General features: G+C 46.4%; 1 protein-coding gene across 1 annotated transcript in view; it reads right to left on the bottom strand.

Moving 5' to 3' along the window:
* LOC144696828 (stimulated by retinoic acid gene 8 protein homolog) overlaps positions 1-17632 on the bottom strand; it is a 35565-nt gene that overhangs the window by 11106 nt on the left and 6827 nt on the right. The window contains exons 2-5 of the mRNA XM_078568575.1: positions 10681-10756; positions 9360-9441; positions 5444-5596; positions 3233-3518 (exon numbers count right to left, since the gene is read on the bottom strand). Coding sequence (XP_078424701.1) covers positions 3233-3518; positions 5444-5596; positions 9360-9441; positions 10681-10756 — 597 coding nt within the window. The remainder of the gene's footprint in view (positions 1-3232; positions 3519-5443; positions 5597-9359; positions 9442-10680; positions 10757-17632) is intronic.

Here is a 17632-nt window from a genome sequence, read left to right as displayed (position 1 = left end):
AGCAGGGAGATCCGAAGCGACCTCACATCGGCGCAGCAGCTGCCTGTCGTCTCTGCGGGCTCCTCTCAGGGCGCTCCAGATGAGGGCGGCAGTTCCTCAGCCCCTCTGCTAGTGACTGTTGCATTGGTGAGGCTGCGATGACTGGGGAGATGCCAGCTGTGGAACTGGCAGCTCCCTCCCAGGCAGGGCCAGCACAGGCTCCACGGGCCAGAGGGCGGCCGCCAAGGTCATCGAGGCCAACAGGACAGCAGAGTGAGCAGGCTGTCTCAGATGCCACTCCCTGTGATGGGGCAGCACCAAGACATAGCACCCGAAAACGTAAACATAAGGCACCTTAGGCACACCACGGGTTTATCACTGGTGCTTTTGTGTTGGCCCGCAGAGGTCTTTATGAGTTGGTGTGATTTTTAACACCTTTGTCATTTTGTTTTCTTAAGTTCCTTTGGTTGTAATATTAAATCCAGACATGTCACCATGGCTGAGGGTGCCTCTTCTGCAGATGGATGGTTTCCAAAAATGTTATGAGTGATTTGTGGGACATTCAGTTTTATTAATAAGGCCCTTAGTTAATGTTCCTATCAAGGCAGATTTTGCACTTAGGTATTGAGTATGGAGTCTGCAGCCCAGGCTTGTCCTGGAGGTCCATATGTGGAGTACTAGCTGAAGGTTTGTTGGATTAAAGCCTCCTGGGTGTCCCTGCCTCCCTGTAGAATGCCTGGGTCAGCGTCTACCCCCTCAGTATTTCCCTGTGCGTGCTCATCCTCGGACTCACTGCTGGACTCATCGTGTGCAGCCGCAGCCACTGCGTCTACGTCCTCATTGTCCACAGCGTCCCCCCTTTCCAGCGCAAGATTGTGGAGAGCGCAGCATGCAACCACTGTCACCGACACACAATCTGGGGGGTACTGGAGTGCGCTCCTGAGCGGTCCAGGCATCGGAAGCACATCTTGAGAAGACCAATGGCTCTTTCCACCAATGCCCTTGTGGAGGCATGGCTCCTATTATACTGCTGCTCAGCTTCTATTCTTGGATGGCGGAGAGTGTCATGAGTCACCTTCTGAGCCCTGGTCACCCAGCAGCCATCAAGCCGGGCTGGAGCACTGAAGAGCCCCGGCACCTGGGAGTGTCTGAGGATGTAGGCGTCGTGAGAGCTGCCTGGGTACCTTGCACAGACTTGTAGAATCAGCATCCTGTGATCACACACTATCTGCACATTCATGGAGTGGAAGCCCTTCCTGTTGACGAAGGCACCGGGCTCACCTGCTGGCTCCTTGATGGCCACATATGTGCAGTCTATTGCACCCTGGATGCGGGGGAAGCCAGCAATGGCCGCAAAGCCTCAGGCTCACTGTGTCTGGCTTGCCTGGTCCCAATGGTAGTGGATGAAGGTCAATGAATGCCTGAACAGCGTGTCTGTAACTTGCTTGACACAAGTGTGGACAGCTGATTGGGAGACATTGCAAAGATCACTCACTGACCCCTGGAAGGAGCCAGAGGCATAGAAGTTGAGGGCAGCTGTGACCTTAAGAGCCACTGGCATGGAGTGTCCACCTACACAGTTCGCGGAGATCTCAGGCCCAATCATCTGACAGATATAGTTGACTGTCTCCCTTGAGAGACGGAGCCTCCTTCAGCACCACATCTCAGACATATTGTGGTAGCTGTTTCACCGCCTGTATACCCTGGCAGCAGGATAGTGGCGTCTTCTGTGACCCCTTCCGCTTTGGACTACCTCTTGGCCCTGCACCTCTTGTGCCTGTGCCTGTCCTCCCAAAGGTGTCTCCCCTGGAGGCTGAATGTGCACTCCTGGCCTCCTCCCCCTTCTAGCCCTCCCTTCCCCCTTAGAGGAGGTGCCTCCAGTGGACAGTTCAGCCCCCATTCTCAGGCTAAGGGAAAGCTTCCTGAAACCTGCAGGCCCAAAAAGACAAAAAATTCTTATTCCCTTTATAGTTGTGCTTCACCAGCTACACTGCCACAACCACCACACCACAACCCCTTCCCTGAGCAGATTGTGTCATTCTCGGATGGAGACAAAAACACTGTTTCAAGTAACAGGGAGGAACTTGCTTGAAGGTTAAGAGTCTAGACCAAGGTTAAGAGTCCAGACCAAGCAGCTGATATGTGTTTTGAAGTTTTGCAGATCACACAGGCAAGTATCAATAACTTTGAGAAAACAATATTTGACAGAGCACACTTGTGACCCCACTGAGCCCTCTTATCCCACCCGTGGATGAGGTTTATACAAATGTGTCCTACCCGCCTGCCCATTGTGCCTGTGTGCCGACCTGAAGATTGCACGGGCACTGCAAAATTGCCATCGATGGGCGCCTCAAGGGCCTTAAGTGACCTGTTAATTAATGGCGGGCGCGCATCGGAGATCAACGTGCGCCTGCCCAATGAACACTCACCTCTGAGTCAGAAGGTTTTGGGTTCAAGTCCAACTTCAAGGCCTGAGCACCAAAAAAGAAAAAAATTTTTTGATCCGGCGAAGTCCTGGTGGGAATCCCTTTTATAAGTAAATGTGAGTTGACAAACTGGGTTTTAGATTAACTAGCTGCACGTGCCTATGTAATCGCCTGACGTGTATCTATAAACAGGGGAACAGACTGGAAAAACACTGATGAAATGAGTTATTGAAGTAAATTTTTGCACATAGCAGTGTCCTCTTGTTAATCAAAATATGATCATTCAACTGTAAGTACCTGCAGTTGGCTCACTTAGGATGTAAACAGGCTATTAATATTAGATTAGAAGAGTTCAGATTGGGAAAGTTCAATGAAAAGTCACAAGGGATGGAAAATGCAGTAGATAGTTCCAACAGTTCCTCCCTGTTACTTGAAACAGTGTTTTTGTCTCCATCCGAGAATGACACAATCTGCTCAGGGAAGGGGTTGTGGTGTGGTGGTTGTGGCAGTGTAGCTGGTGAAGCACAACTATAAAGGGAATAAGAATTTTTTGTTTTAAGAAAACAAATAGCATAACATCATTCAGTGCTACTAAGCTACTCAAGTAGCCATGGTTATTTAACCACACGGCATCCATAACAGGGAGCAGGATGTATACTGTATATGTCAGTAAACCTGCCACACACATTATGGATTTTGTCCTTTATAATCTTTAGTATTGAATTTTCTGTAGGAAAGGGAAAAAATATTGTGTCTTTTATTTGCCTATTAAGTAGACTTTTTTTAAACTTTAATTAGTCTTGTATAGAAATTTCTCAATAAGGTACCTCATCATGATTTGATTCTGAAGAACCACTTGCTCCCTGGCTGTCTAAAGCTCTGTCTCTCACAGTGCAGTCCATCTGCAAAGGTATCTGCAGGGTGACTTGTTCTCCTGGGGACAAACACACTCTTTGAGAGCATTTTTTGAAAATAGCTGCCTTCTTCTCCCCAGACATTTCCTGCCAGAGGTGTGAAATTGCTTTTGATACAATGGGGAGGGTGATCTGTTCCATGGACACTATCCTATTCTCCACTAAAAGGTCCACTGTTTCTTTGTAAAAATTCAGGTATCTGTCAGAAAGAAAAATACAGTAGAAGAACATTTCAAAACAATTTGAAAGTTAGAATAACTTGGCATGCCTCAAGCACTTAATTTTTGCATTTCTTTCTGTGAGGCAGTTCCCAGAAGCTAGCGTGGCACTATGACACAAGGATAATATTGGGAATTCTGCATCATAAATATCACATGCATATCAATGCCTTTGGTCCAAAAATAATTTGTTAAAACAAAAACACTCTACACTACAGTGGTACCTTATCAACCCTTAGTTTGCTTTTCAAACTCTTGGGACAGAATTTTGCCCTTGGCGGGCAAGCTCAGCGGGGGTGATCAGTAAGCTGACTGCCGCCCGCGATCGGCACCGCATCGTGATTTCACACGGGTGGGCCACTTAAGGCCCACCCAGCGTGAAACGCGAGCTGTGTGGGGGGTGAGGGAGGAGGAAGGCGAGCGGGCTGAGAATGAACTTCGTGCATGCACACGAGTGAGCGCTGCATAATCTTCGAGGCACGGAGCTGCCTCAGGGAGATGAAGAGATATTTTTAAGAAATAACAAAGAAAATAAAAATGTAATAAAACATAACTCTGTCACATGAGTAGGGACATGTTATTAATGAAAAATTAAAGTTTTTATTTTACTTTTATTTGCTTTTGGAAACCTCATCATGCCCATAGATGCCACACCGGCTGTGTGATCACCGAACTGTCAATGGCCTATTAAAGCCATTAAAAACCAATTAAAGTTGTTAGCAATGCTGCCCATCCAATCTTAAGTTGGCGGGCAGGCAAAGAGCCCAAGCAGCCTTTGCGTTTTTCAGGAAACCTCATCCACGGGCGGGATGAGGTTTCCCGAAGGTTTTATAAAATTATTAATAAATTTTTGCACAATTCACAAACATGTCCCAGCTCATGTGACACTATTTAAATAGTTTTTAACTTTATTATTTAGAAACTTTTATGTACTTGATCTCCCTGAGGCAGCTCCGTGCCTCGGGGGATTGCTGCGCTCTTTTGCGTGCATGCACGAAAGAGCGCAGTAGCCGACTCTCCCTCCTCCCCCCGCCCGCACAGATAGCGTTGAGCGCTTCCGGGTGCGCGTCATGCTGGGCAGGTCTTAATTGGCCCGCCCACGTAAAATGGCGGCACGCAGCTGATCGCAGGCGGCGATCAGTTCCGTGCCCGCCCCTGCCCAGCCTACCCAACGTAGGTAAGTTTCTGGACTTGAAATAAGTTGCACAATTACATGGAGAGGGGGCATATGACAGGACTAATCAAATTTGTACCCAAACATTATGCTATTGCAAGCTACACCAGAAGAAATTCAGAGTTTGGAAATGTAGGGAAAGCATAGTCTACAAAAAAAAATTGATTTGTACTCTCTACATGACTTTCAAACTGCTAGTAACTTATGTGTTCACAGAATCACAGAGTACAGAAGAGGCCCTTCGGCCCATCGAGTCTGCACCGGCATGTGAGAAACACTTGACCTACCTACCTAATCCCATTTACCAGCACTTGGCCTTGAATGTTATGACGTGCCAAGTGCTCATCCAGGTACTTTTTAAAGGATGTGAGGCAACCCGCCTCCACCACCCTCCCAGGCAGTGCATTCCAGACCGTCACCACCCTCTGGGTAAAAAAGTTTTTCCTCACATCCCCCCTAAACCTCCTGCCCCTCACCATGTGTTAGCTCAATTGCCTCACAGAATCTGCAGTTATTCTGCTCAAAAGGGGTATGTTTGTTCAACAACAGGTACAGAACTAAATCATTTTCTCATCCTATTAGGACTTTGCTGTTGGGCATTATTTATTTGAAAAACAGGAATTAGTAGGGCAAGGTGCGGAGAAAGGCTACTTGAAGAAACTTGATAATAGTGACTTAATTAACCTGTATCTACTTTCCACACCACAGTATCATGATGTGTGCAAAACTAACCCTTCAAATTCTATGAGGTCTGCTGAGGATTTCACAGGAGACTGGGAACAAACTGGTTTCAGATCACTTTCTGCAGGATGACCTCTATATTCTCTCAGCCACTGCCAAAGGGCCATCCTTGTTTTACCTGGTAAGTTTGCTGATGCCAAGTCACTGTGAAGGTAAGAAAAACATGTTCTGGATGTAAGCAAAGGGGAAAAAAAAGTTAAGAATGGAAAAAATACTGGAGTTCAGGAACACAAATGGTGCAATTTGATAATTTGAAATCAGAAAATTATAGTTTTTGAATGAAATTTCAAAAAAGATTGTTTTCAGTTATATTTTCATTAAGGTTCTTATATTTAAAGAACTGAAACTAGATTTTTGTCTGCAAAACGTCTGCTTTCCAATCCTTGCACTTTATCCTCTACCTTAAACTGAAGTATCACTGATCTTTACACTAAGTAGGAATCTTTACATCTACTGCAAACAACTTGTACAAATGAACAGCTTAAATCCCAAATGGGCTGGGAGGTAGCAAAAGCAAGGAAACAATGTATACTGTTGCGAGCCCTATGGGGAAGCCATAAACCAAAATAACAAAATTTACTGAACAACCCCCAAATGAAGAAATTACCAACAAGATTTCACTTTTTGTAACTTTTAATTGAACATGAATCAGAACCAACACAAATTATACATGAATTAGCAGGCAAATGATGCTCCAAATAAAAAGGTGAATTTCACTTTAAATAGTCGATACAAAGATATGTCTGACACAATCACAAGCATTCACATCACTCCCTGCGCAATTGTGGCACTAGATAGCTACACAGTTCCACAATATGCTGTTCTTTATTCATGCAGGGTGCGTCAGGAATCCTATCTGATAACAGCTTTCACCTTTGAGTTTCACGGTATGATTATCAACAAGGCACACTTCTATGAACACTCTCTCCCTCGGATCACAACTGTCCCAAAGGTGTAGTTTACTAGAGTTCCTTTTCAAATGACCAAATGATAACATCTTGGTTCATGGTTTGGCCACTTCTGGGAAAACATCCAGATCTTTAGCATCTCCAAGCTATTCACAGTTTTCCAGGCTTTAGACCTTTCTAGCCAGCTTGCATAGGATCTCCAGAGCTCCTGTCTCCCTTTCTACCAAACAGAAAAACTGACCTCTTCCTAAGGGTGACTTGCTTCTCCACCTCACAAGAATTCTTTGTGTTCCTCTTTCTGTTTGTGTCTACTTTCTCTTTATATCTGCATCCGTACTTTCACCCTCCATCTCCTACGCTTGTAGCTCTCCTTTGTGTCTGCCAGCCACATGACTTCTGGACTTAACTTCCTTCTGTTGGTGCTGCCTCCAGGTCAAGGGTCGCTAGGTCACATGGACCAGTATCTTTCATTATCCAAGAAAATTACAATGGATCTGTTTACAATTGATGGAAACTCTTAAAAGTTCTTTTCAAATATTCTTAAAAACAATTACAAAATTCCACTGTACTGCTTCCAGGTCAAAGATCATCATAGTACTTTGTCATTACTTTGATTCTAGTCTGACAAAATAGGAATATTTTGTATCTTACTTTATGTATGATTTCAAAAAGGAAAAAAAAAGTAAAATACCTGCTGGAGCTACGTCTATAAGGGAATCACATTGTTTTTACAGATGATGACAATCCACGTACAGCCAGACTTATCACCTTATTCAATGAGACAAGATTGTCCAAAATGTTTGTTCTGAAATTACATCAAAAAACTGTTTGGTGGTTGACACAGCTAACTTGAAATGTTATTATGTGTATTTTCAGATTATGGTGGGAATAGCCCAACTCTCTTTGATTTCTGAGGTGCTGCGGAATCTATTAGTGGCATCATTCAACTTCCACCTGTTTTAGGATATCAGGGACATGATATTCGAATCAGTAGCGCTGTTCATAACTGAAGCTGATTGCCCTCCTGGGGATGCATACTGTGCCATCACCTGCTTTTTGCGTAGCCCATGTGGCACATCACCTTGAGAAGGATGCAAGTGCAAGCACCCCTGCGTATGTTGAAAGCAACTAAAGGTATCCTGTCATGATGTCACACACCCCATCAGCTGATATGATGCCCACTTACCAAATTTGGACCACGCAGGACCATTTAATTAATTTTCACTCACTCAAGATCAAGCATTCAGCTGCGAGAGTGTAGCACTAACCTCACGCTTAAAGAGCCTGGCACATAACTTGCAGGTGAGATGCTTTTGAAGAACTTCTGCTACAGCAAAGAGTCAGTTGTTGTGAGTTCCGAATTTGCCTGCGAGTGTTGCTGCACCCTCACAGGGAGGACAGAAGTGAAGATGACCTGTCCAAACAAAGGCTGAAACAGGTAAGAAGTCAGCAGTGGCAGTGCCCTGGGTCTGCAACATGACAGGGAGATGGAGCAGAAGCTGTGGCGAGGGCAAGCTCTGTGCAAAGTTGGAGCCAGACCTCTCCACGCTCCTTGACAGTGACAGGAAGCTATCTAGGAGGCCTGCCAATGCTCCCAGCATTGCTCTCCTGTACACCATCTCAACTGAGTCCTCTGCAGCAGAACTCATCTGCCACCTCAGCTTCCGGTAAGCTAGCGTACGAACCATCTTATCCTCCTAGCCTGACTGGAGCTCACTCATGCCCAGTGAATTACCACATACCTGGCTTTGCCAGCTCCACCCGCAGCCATTTAATGCTCGACAGGCCATTAACTGGCTTGAGGCAGGCCTTCTGCAATCATTGAGGAGGAAGTCTTGCTGGGGCCAGGCCGGCAGGAGCAGCGAGACTGGGGAGAACAGGGCAGGGGGTGAGGGAAACGTGGGGGGATGGTTATGCCTTGTGGTTGGCCTCGATCAGGCACAGGGCCCCAAAAAGGAGACACCCTTCCCTTGCCTGGCTGCCAGTCTGCAATCTGGACCTTTGCACCAGCCTCTTCTGCTGCGAGTATAGTCCCAACGGTGGCGGCAGGAAGCCCTCAAGCAGCCATTAATTGGCCACTTAAGGGTCTCAATTGGCTCACAGGTGAGCAGGCCACTCGACACCTCCCCTGTCGCTGGCAAAATTGCAGCTGGGGTGGCGCGGATGGTTAGTCTGAGGGGTGTGGGGAAGGAAGGGAGAGGCAACTGGAGGAAAGATGTCTAAATTTTTGTCGTGAAGCCTGGAGCAGCACTCCTACTCCTCCTGGTCCCACAAGGGAAGTAAAAACATTTTGAAAAACTTATGTGCCTCTTCTGACTAGTTTCATCTGGCAGAGAAACCAAAATGGCTTCATTGTTCAGGTCACTGGTTAAATTATATCATCAGGGTCTGATCTCCCTATTTAAAGAAGAACCCTGCGGGCAAGGAGTAGAACATCAGTGGTAAGGTTTCTGGCCTGCTGACCCACCCGTTTATATGGGTGCTTGTTGCTGGCACCAACCTAAGTTGACAAATCAACCATAGAGGAATTGACTGATGTGATATCATGATCAACACACACTCTAATCACCCAATTAAATGTGAAAGTACCAAAAGTCTGTTCTCAAACTGGAAGTTATTGATTGCCTTCCAAACTTTAACACTCAAAATTACAAAAAAAAACAAATTTAGCAGAGATTTTGCAATGTTTAGAGCTATGGTTACAACTATCATCAAACATGAGAGTGGCAAAAAGCAAAGATGAAGCTCTCATCATGTGCTGACAATAAAATGAGCTGCTCATAATGGGACAAAATGAATTGAAACATGCTAGAAGAGCAAGGTCAACAGGTTCTAGCTCCATGGTGCCCTGCTCTTGTTTGAATGAGGACACATATGGTGGATCAAAGAATTAGGCTGGAATAATAATCCCATTTGAAAAAAAGGGTATTATTTTTGGTGTTCATACTGAACTAATTATTCCTGTAATAAGTACATCTGTGTTGTTTGTCATACTGTACCAATGCTCCTTGTAGTAACTGATGTATTGTTCTTTTATTTCTTCCAAGTTTGATGGATGACCATCTTCCAGATGATATGCCTCTGTCATTTTGCAAGATAATAGAAAGATTGATCAGGTTTGTGAAGCTCACAGCAGTGTTATTTAGCTACAATTTGAAACATTATTGAACAAATATTGCCATAAATTTATAAAAATGAATTGACATGATGCATTTAAGTCTGTTCATCAAAATGCTATAAAACCAGAGGTGTAAAGAGCTTAGGGCACTAGCAAGCTAACTGGGTAAACTAACTAAGCACTTTGGGATATCCTGAAGGCATGAAAACAATGTACTTGCTGTTTTTTTCCATGCATAATTAAGAATGCTGAACAGAGGTAATTGTGCTAAATATTTCTGTTAATATGGTGCAATTTTCTTGTAACTACACCTCCTACTATGAACATGTCTATCACAGTGCACAGAATTACAGAAACTGCACACCCCTATATAGGTAATTTGGCCCAACTGGTCTGTGCCAATGTTTATGCCCCACATGAGCTTTCTCCTAGTCTACATTATCTAATCATCTAACCCTATTAGCATATCCTTCTATTCCTTTTTCCTCAAGTTTTTATCTAGCCTCCCACTCTATACTGTTTGCCTCAATCACTCCTTGTGGGAGAGGGTTTCACATTCTTACCATTGTTTGGTAAAGACGTTTCTCTAGAATTTTCTATTGGATTTATTGATGACTACCTTATAATTATGGCCCCTAGTTTAGGTTGCCCTCACTGGTAGAAACATTTTCTTCATGTCTATCCCATCAGACCCCATCATCATTTCAAAAACCTTTGTTAGGTCACCCTTCAGCCTTCTCTTTTCTGCAGAAAAGGGCCGAGCCTATTCAGTTTCAGTTCTGTTGTCATTTTTGTGAATCTTTTTTGCCCCCTCTCTGGTGCCTCTATGTCCTTTTTATAATGGGGAGTCAAGACTGCGCAAAGTGTTCCAAGACCTAAGCAAAGTTCGATACTAGTTTAAGATAACTTCTCTACTTTTCAACTATATCCCTCACAAACAAATCCCAGTGCTTGGTATGCTATTTTTATATGTGTTGCTACTGTGATTTGTGTATATGTAGCCCTAAATCCCCTTGCTCCTCCATTCAATTCTCAATCTGTTCACGCACTGGGTAGGCAGCCTTTAATCCAAACTGAACTTGACAAATCCATTTAAACTCACTGCAGTTATCGGAACTCTGACTAATTTTTTTTTGCTTGTGGATGTTTTGATGAATTTAGAAATAGAATCTGAATTATTATAATAGCCTGTATATACTAACCTTTAAGTTTCAGCAAAGTTTCTAGCTTTCTTTCTAAATCCAGGATGTAGTTCTTTGCCTTACGCAGTACCTGCCACTTCAAGTAAAATATAATTTGTAGCAAAAATTTAGCCTTTGCCATAACATAAAGAAAGGCATTTAATTCTTCACTGTCACTGCTGCTAAAAAATCTGTTGTTTGGTCCGAGTAAAAGGGACAGTTTCATGTTTTATTGCTCATGTCAGCTCCTGTATAATGCACACCAGGAAGACAGGAACAATTCTATCTTGCCCGATGCTGTATAGTTTGCCCATTTCTATACCCTTAAAACAGAGGCGGATAGCAGACCTTATAGGCATGAAGTAAGAGTAAAATGGAGATAAAGGCCTGGATTATTGCCCGGAGTTGGGTGTGCAGAGTTGGGAGAATTCTTGGCTCCACAAAACCAACCTCTAAAAATGGCTGCCCGGATGTCACGTCTTCGGTCCAGGGGGCGGGCTAGATTAGAAGCCAGGGCAGACGACCTTGAAGAACTGGAGAGGGTGCTGGGTCCGCAGGCAAGCTGGATGGAAGGCCTGCTGCGGGGCTCTGGGACTGTGTCCAAAGTTTTTTTTAAAAGAATAAAACATGAAACATCCTCCAGCCCCCACCCACCCCCCCCACCCCCCCCCACCCCCGCCCCCACCAACTAACTCCCCATGCCCCATCCATGCAACCCATGCCTTCTCATGCCCTGTACCCACCCCTCATTCCCTCTATGCCAACCCATTCCCCCTCTACCCAATCCCAATGGCCCTTTATAGCCCCTATGCCAATTTAATGCCAACTCATGCCAATCTATGCCACCTCCCCACTCTTTTCCCTTACACCTACCATACCAACTCACCCAGTATTCACTATGGACAGAATTCAGGATCCATGCAGTGAAGAGGTAAAATAAAGTTCTATAAAATAAAGTTCTAAGGGTCTATTGCAGACCACTATATTGAAAAAAGTCACCCTCATTCATAAAAACCCATTTACTACATTTATATTCCTTCAACTAAATAAAGCCATATAACAATAAACATTTCATTCAAGTGCACAACTCCTTATAACAACTGCCATTGGAATTCATCGTCCCATTTCAAAGAGTCTATAATCACTTGTAGCTGTGAAACAGCAGGCACCCTACTGTGATAATGGATGGTTGTGAAATCAGTCATGCAGCACTAATCCAGTAATGGAAACCCTCAAGCTTATAACAACAGGCAGAGTGAAACAGCAAGCAATCATTTTTTAAATGACTTGACAGCTTGACAGGTGCTTTTGACAGGTCAACTTGGCACTTTTAACAGTTGATTTTGACAGGTCTGTTGACAGTTCCAATGTGCCTGACAGTCCTGGGCTACCAAAATCTGACTTCAGTGAAGGCAGCTTATGATTTAATGGCCAGCTGCCTCCGTAACTGCATGTGCATGAAATGTGAAGCGCCTCATTCCTGCCCATGACTTTGTTGTGGCAAGAATCCGGGCCAAAATAACTTGTTTCATATTGGGTAGAATTTTGCCCGCGGCTGGCAGGATCGCTGGGGACGAAGTGGGTGGTCGGCACTGCGGTTGAGAAGCTCTGAGAAGGGGCGGGCGGGGGCATGATGTCCACCGGGTTCAATGGCGACCCGACAGCCGATTCAAAAGCAGCCCAGGCAGCCCCTGCAAGGCTGCCATGGAAGGACGCTGATATCTCAATGGATTCCAGTACGGTTGGACACGGCAGGCAGGAGGGCAGGTCAGCGGGGCTATTGGCCCTGCATTTCTCCAATGAGTGCCTTGCTGCCTTCCTGGGGGAGGTGGCAGCTAGGAGGGAAACCTTTGTCCCCAGAGACGGGAGGAGGAGGCACCTCACCAAAAAGGCCTGGGAGGAGGTGGCATCCAGCGTGAGCAGCCATGATGTGGTGAGGCGCACATGGGTGCAGTGCCAGAAGCGCTTCAATGATCTGCTGCGATTGGGAAGGGTGAGTACCATGTTGGCACGGGTCAGTGTGCAGAATAGTTAATGGCTGGCCATCCCCCGTGGACCTGAGGGGTGTTTGAGTATGAGTGGCAATTGTCAATGACGCTGGAGCTGGCTAAGAGGGTGAGCCCTGGCTGTGTGGACTGAGTGCCTTGCGGCTCAAGGGTCATGAATCAGCTGAGGTCTGCCAGGTGTTTCTCAGCTGCGGTTGGCCAGGCTGCAATGGCGCTGAAGCTGGAGAGTGGACTAATCAATGCTCCTCTATCCTTTCAGGAGAAGACATCCCATAACAACATAGAGAGGTCGCAGACTGGCGGGGTACTTCCACACCTCCTAATCCTGATGTGCTATGAATAGGAGGCACTGGAGCTCGAGATGTGGCATGCACTCTGGTCAAACAGCTGTGGTGAGGTTGCGGTGCCAGATGAAATTAAGAGCGCAGTGCACTGAGGTGAGAATGTCAGCTATTGCAACCATTGCAGTGTTGTCTCTATATTGATGTGAGCCTCAAAACTGGAGCCCTCATTGATAATCAAAAGACAAGGGCACCATGATGCAGATATCTGTTGTCTCACCAGGGTGCCTGGCGTGCACAGTGACAGTGTCATGACTTAAACTAATGACATGTCCTTCTTCTCCCTTTTAGGCTTACCAGCAGGCACTCGCAATGAGGACCTTGAAGGGCCACCCCTGACCCTGGAGGACCACCATGCTCAGCACGTACCTGCGTCACACCTTCTCTGTCAAGCAGGCACCAGCACAGATACCAGCACCTTGGTGGGCATAAGATCGCCATCTCGTATCTCGGTGCATATTGTTCAGGGCACTTCATACTCGCTTGAGGCGCAGGTGGAGGAAGAGAGTGCCGAGGGCACCGGCAGTCGGAGGACTGCTGGAGATCAGGACAATACTCAGTTGATGACTGATGATGGGCCTCTGGAGTCGTCCATTAGGCAGTAGGTGCTGGAAGTCCAGTGGGGTGTGTGGGAGAATCTGGCGGAGATACATGAGGGAATGTGTGTCATGGTGTCCATTTGGGAGGAGTCCCTGCTGAGCATGACCACTGCGTTGACCCTCATCGCCGAGCGCAATGCCTCCTTCATGGAGACAGTGGCGACTCTCATGGAGAGGCTACTCCAGGGACACAATCAGGCGTCCCTGGGGATGCACTCAGACCTGCAAGCCCATACACTGGCAATGACCTCAGCTGGTCAGTGTCAGTGTTGGAGATGGATTGGGCACTCAGTATCCCAGCTAGGTGCCCGTCCATCAATGGTGAGCAGGGAGGTCCAAAGTGACCTCACGTTGGCGCACGAGCTGCCTGTCGTCTCTGCGGGCTCCTCCCAGAGTGCCCTGGATGATGGGAGAAGCTCCTCTGCCCCTCTGCCAGTGACCATGGCATCTGATGAGGCTGCGACGACTGAGGAGATGCCAGCCGTTGCACTGGCCACTCCCTCCCAAGCAGGGCCGTCACAGGCCCCACGGGCCAGAGGACGATCACCAAGGTCATCAAGGTCAACAAGATAGCAGAGTCAGCAGGCTGCCTCCAATGCCGCTGCCAGCGAGGGGGGAGTACCTAGACGTAGCACCCGCAAATGTAAATGCAAAGCACCTTAAGCACAAGGCGGCCTTATCACGGGTGATATTTTGTTCCCCCATTTTTCTTTAACTTTTTCAATGGTGTGATTAAGAACAACGGTTTATGTTCATTTCAGCTATGTTTCAGGCGCGCAATTAAATGGGATTTTATTTTATGCTATAGGCCTCTGTATGCTTCATCTGTAGGTGCAGGGTAAGCCAATATGTAATGCTGGATGTGTGTCTCCTGAAACGTTATTGTACAGGCACAGAGTGTATGTTGGTGGCCAAGGAAATGATCCTCTCTGGGATCGAGTATGGAGCCTGCAGCCCTGGCATGTGGTGGTGGTTTTTATTTGGTGTGCTAGCTGAAGGAGCATTGGATCAAAGCGTCCTGGTGTCCCTGGAGGTTACCCAGGTCAGCGTCTATGCCTCAGCGTTCTCCTAAGCATGCTCATCCTTAGACTCACTACTGGACTCATCATCTGTGGCCTGTGTAGCTGTGTCAACATCCTCTTCCTGGGGGTCCCGGTTAGCTCAGTTGGCTAAACAGCTAGTTGGTAGATCAGATTAATACCAACAGCATGGGGTTCAATCCCCATTCTGGCTGAGGTAGTCTTATATCCTCACCCAACCTATGGTAAAAAAATCACAGCAGTTTGGCAAATAATTACCGCAGATCTGCCTTCAGGCTGAAAACTCAAGAAGAACATCCTCTTCCTCCACTGGGAATCCCTTGCCAGTGCCAGATTGTGGAGAGCGCAGCATGCAACCATTATCAGTGACACACAATCTGGGGGGCATTGCAGTGCACTCCCTGAACAGTACAGGCATTGGAAGCGCATCTTGAGAAGGCCTATGGTTCCTTCTACCATCACCCTTGTGGAGGGATGGCTCCTGTTGTACCGCTGCTCAGCCTCTGTTCTTGGGTGGCAGAGAGGCATCAGGAGCCACCTTTTCAGGGGATAGTCCTTGTCACCCAGCAACTATCCATCCAGTCAAGCTGGAGCACTGAAGAGCCTCAGCACCTGGGAGTGTCTCAGGATGTAAGCGTCATGGGAGCTGCTTACCTTGCACAGATTTGCAGAATCTGCATTTTGTGATCACACACTATCTGCACGTTCATGGAGTGGAATTCCTTCCTGTTGTCAAAGGCACCCGACTCACCCACTGGCACCTTGATGGCCACATGTGTGCAGTCGATGGCACCCTGGATGAGGGAGAACCCAGCAATCGCTGAAAAGCCTGTGGCTTGCTCGGCCTGGCTGGCCTCGTCTGTACAGTAATGAGTAAAAGTCAATGTGTGGTGGCCTGGGCAATTATAGGGACCCCATTTAGTGCTAAAAGGGTTAATGGAGAAGTTGAATTATATGCCTAGGCCTAAGAGAAAAATACTGCAGCCTTGAGAATAGTGCCATCTTGTCTGACCACAGTTGTAGGATGAGCCCTGAGACATTCCATTTTGTTCTTTCTCAGGCCAATGTAATCAGGATTGTGATAAGCATTTGTGTAAGCACTATGTCTGTTGTGCTGGGAACGAAAATTTACTACTATATGGATTGTTCAGTTAACTTATGCAAATAAGCGGATAGGTTTGTGCAAAATTTACTGATTGGCTGTAAAAATGCTTTTAACAGGTCTGTGTGTATTCTGCTATGAGACTGTACAGTAGCTCTTTTGTGTGCTGTCTCCCTTGTGCACAAGTAACAAATGGGGTTTCTACGTATTAATGATGCCTTGGTGTGATTAATCTCCAACAGTTTCTTGGAGGTCCCACCAAGATGACTAACCCCTGGGGTTGAGTCACAGAACGTCAGCGTTGGGACCTCGCAGTTCAAGGACTCTTCAGTCCGTGGCAGCCCGCTTTGGGCTTCTGGGGTTCATTGACCCGCGATCTGCCTTCGCCTGCCTGTGGCTGACTCTTAGTTTAAGTCATCTATTTAAATGTTTAGGAGATTAGTTGTTGCGGTCCGGGACCACTCTGGCCAGAATATACTCGGGGTTGGAGCCCCTGGAGTTTAGATTTAGAGTTTACTTGGGGTTGGAGCCCCTGGAGTTTAGATTTAGAGTTTTACTCGGGGTTGGAGCCCCTGGAGTTTAGATTTAGAGTTTTACTCGGGGTTGGAGCCCCTGGAGTTTAGATTTAGAGTTTTACTCGGGGTTGGAGCCCCTGGAGTTTAGATTTAGAGTTTTACTTGGGGTGGAACCCCTGGAGTTTAGATTTAGAGTTTTACTTGGGGTTGGAGCCCCTGGAGTTTAGATTTAGAGTTTTACTTGGGGTTGGAGCCCCTGGAGTTTAGATTTAGAGTTTTACTCGGGGTTGGAGCCCCTGGAGTTTAGATTTAGAGTTTTACTCGGGGTTGGAGCCCCTGGAGTTTAGATTTAGAGTTTTACTTGGGGTGGAGCCCCTGGAGTTTAGATTTAGAGTTTACTCGGGGTTGGAGCCCCTGGAGTTTAGATTTAGAGTTTTACTCGGGGTTGGAGCCCCTGGAGTTTAGATTTAGAGTTTTACTCGGGGTTGGAGCCCCTGGAGTTTAGATTTAGAGTTTTACTTGGGGTTGGAGCCCCTGGAGTTTAGATTTAGAGTTTTACTCGGGGTTGGAGCCCCTGGAGTTTAGATTTAGAGTTTACTTGGGGTTGGAGCCCCTGGAGTTTAGATTTAGAGTTTACTTGGGGTTGGAGCCCCTGGAGTTTAGATTTAGAGTTTTACTTGGGGTTGGAGCCCCTGGAGTTTAGATTTAGAGTTTTACTCGGGGTTGGAGCCCCTGGAGTTTAGATTTAGAGTTTACTTGGGGTTGGAGCCCCTGGAGTTTAGATTTAGAGTTTTACTCGGGGTTGGAGCCCCTGGAGTTTAGGTTTAGTTTTAGTATATATTCGGGGTCGGAGCCCCTGGAGTTGGTACTGAGTGTGTGGGTGTGTGTTTGCGGCTCGGGGCCCGGGACCCCTTAAGCGTGTGAGTGGACTGATTGATGAAAGTACCTTAGTAATAGATTGGGGGTCAGGGACCCGCCAAGGACTGGCCTTTTTTAGTTATTGGATAAAGAATGGGTAATATGGCATCAAAGAAACTCCATTTATTTGGTTCCCCCCCTCAAAGGTTTATATGTGTGTCCATTATGGACCCGAAAGGTCCACTATTGAATTTTCTGTAACTTAAAAAAAAATGCATTGATCTAAGTTACAAGAGCTGTTTGTGCTGAAGAGAGAGAGAGAGAGGCTACCCCTAGGGGGTTAATGAGCAATTGACAAGCAACAACAGAGAAAATGTGAGCTTTCGTCAGTTTGAAGGTCCCTAAAGGTGGAGCCTTCAAGATCCCTTTATTCCCCCCACTGCTACTTGAAGCTTCATTTAGAGTTAAGTTCAATATTATAGCTTTATATATGTGTTTGTTTGTGTGCAAGG

This window comes from Cetorhinus maximus, chromosome 22, assembly GCF_964194155.1.
Source record: "Cetorhinus maximus chromosome 22, sCetMax3.hap1.1, whole genome shotgun sequence".
Classification (NCBI taxonomy): domain Eukaryota; kingdom Metazoa; phylum Chordata; class Chondrichthyes; order Lamniformes; family Cetorhinidae; genus Cetorhinus; species Cetorhinus maximus.
Note: the sequence above shows the minus strand (reverse complement) of the source record. Positions and strands in the feature narration are given on the sequence as shown.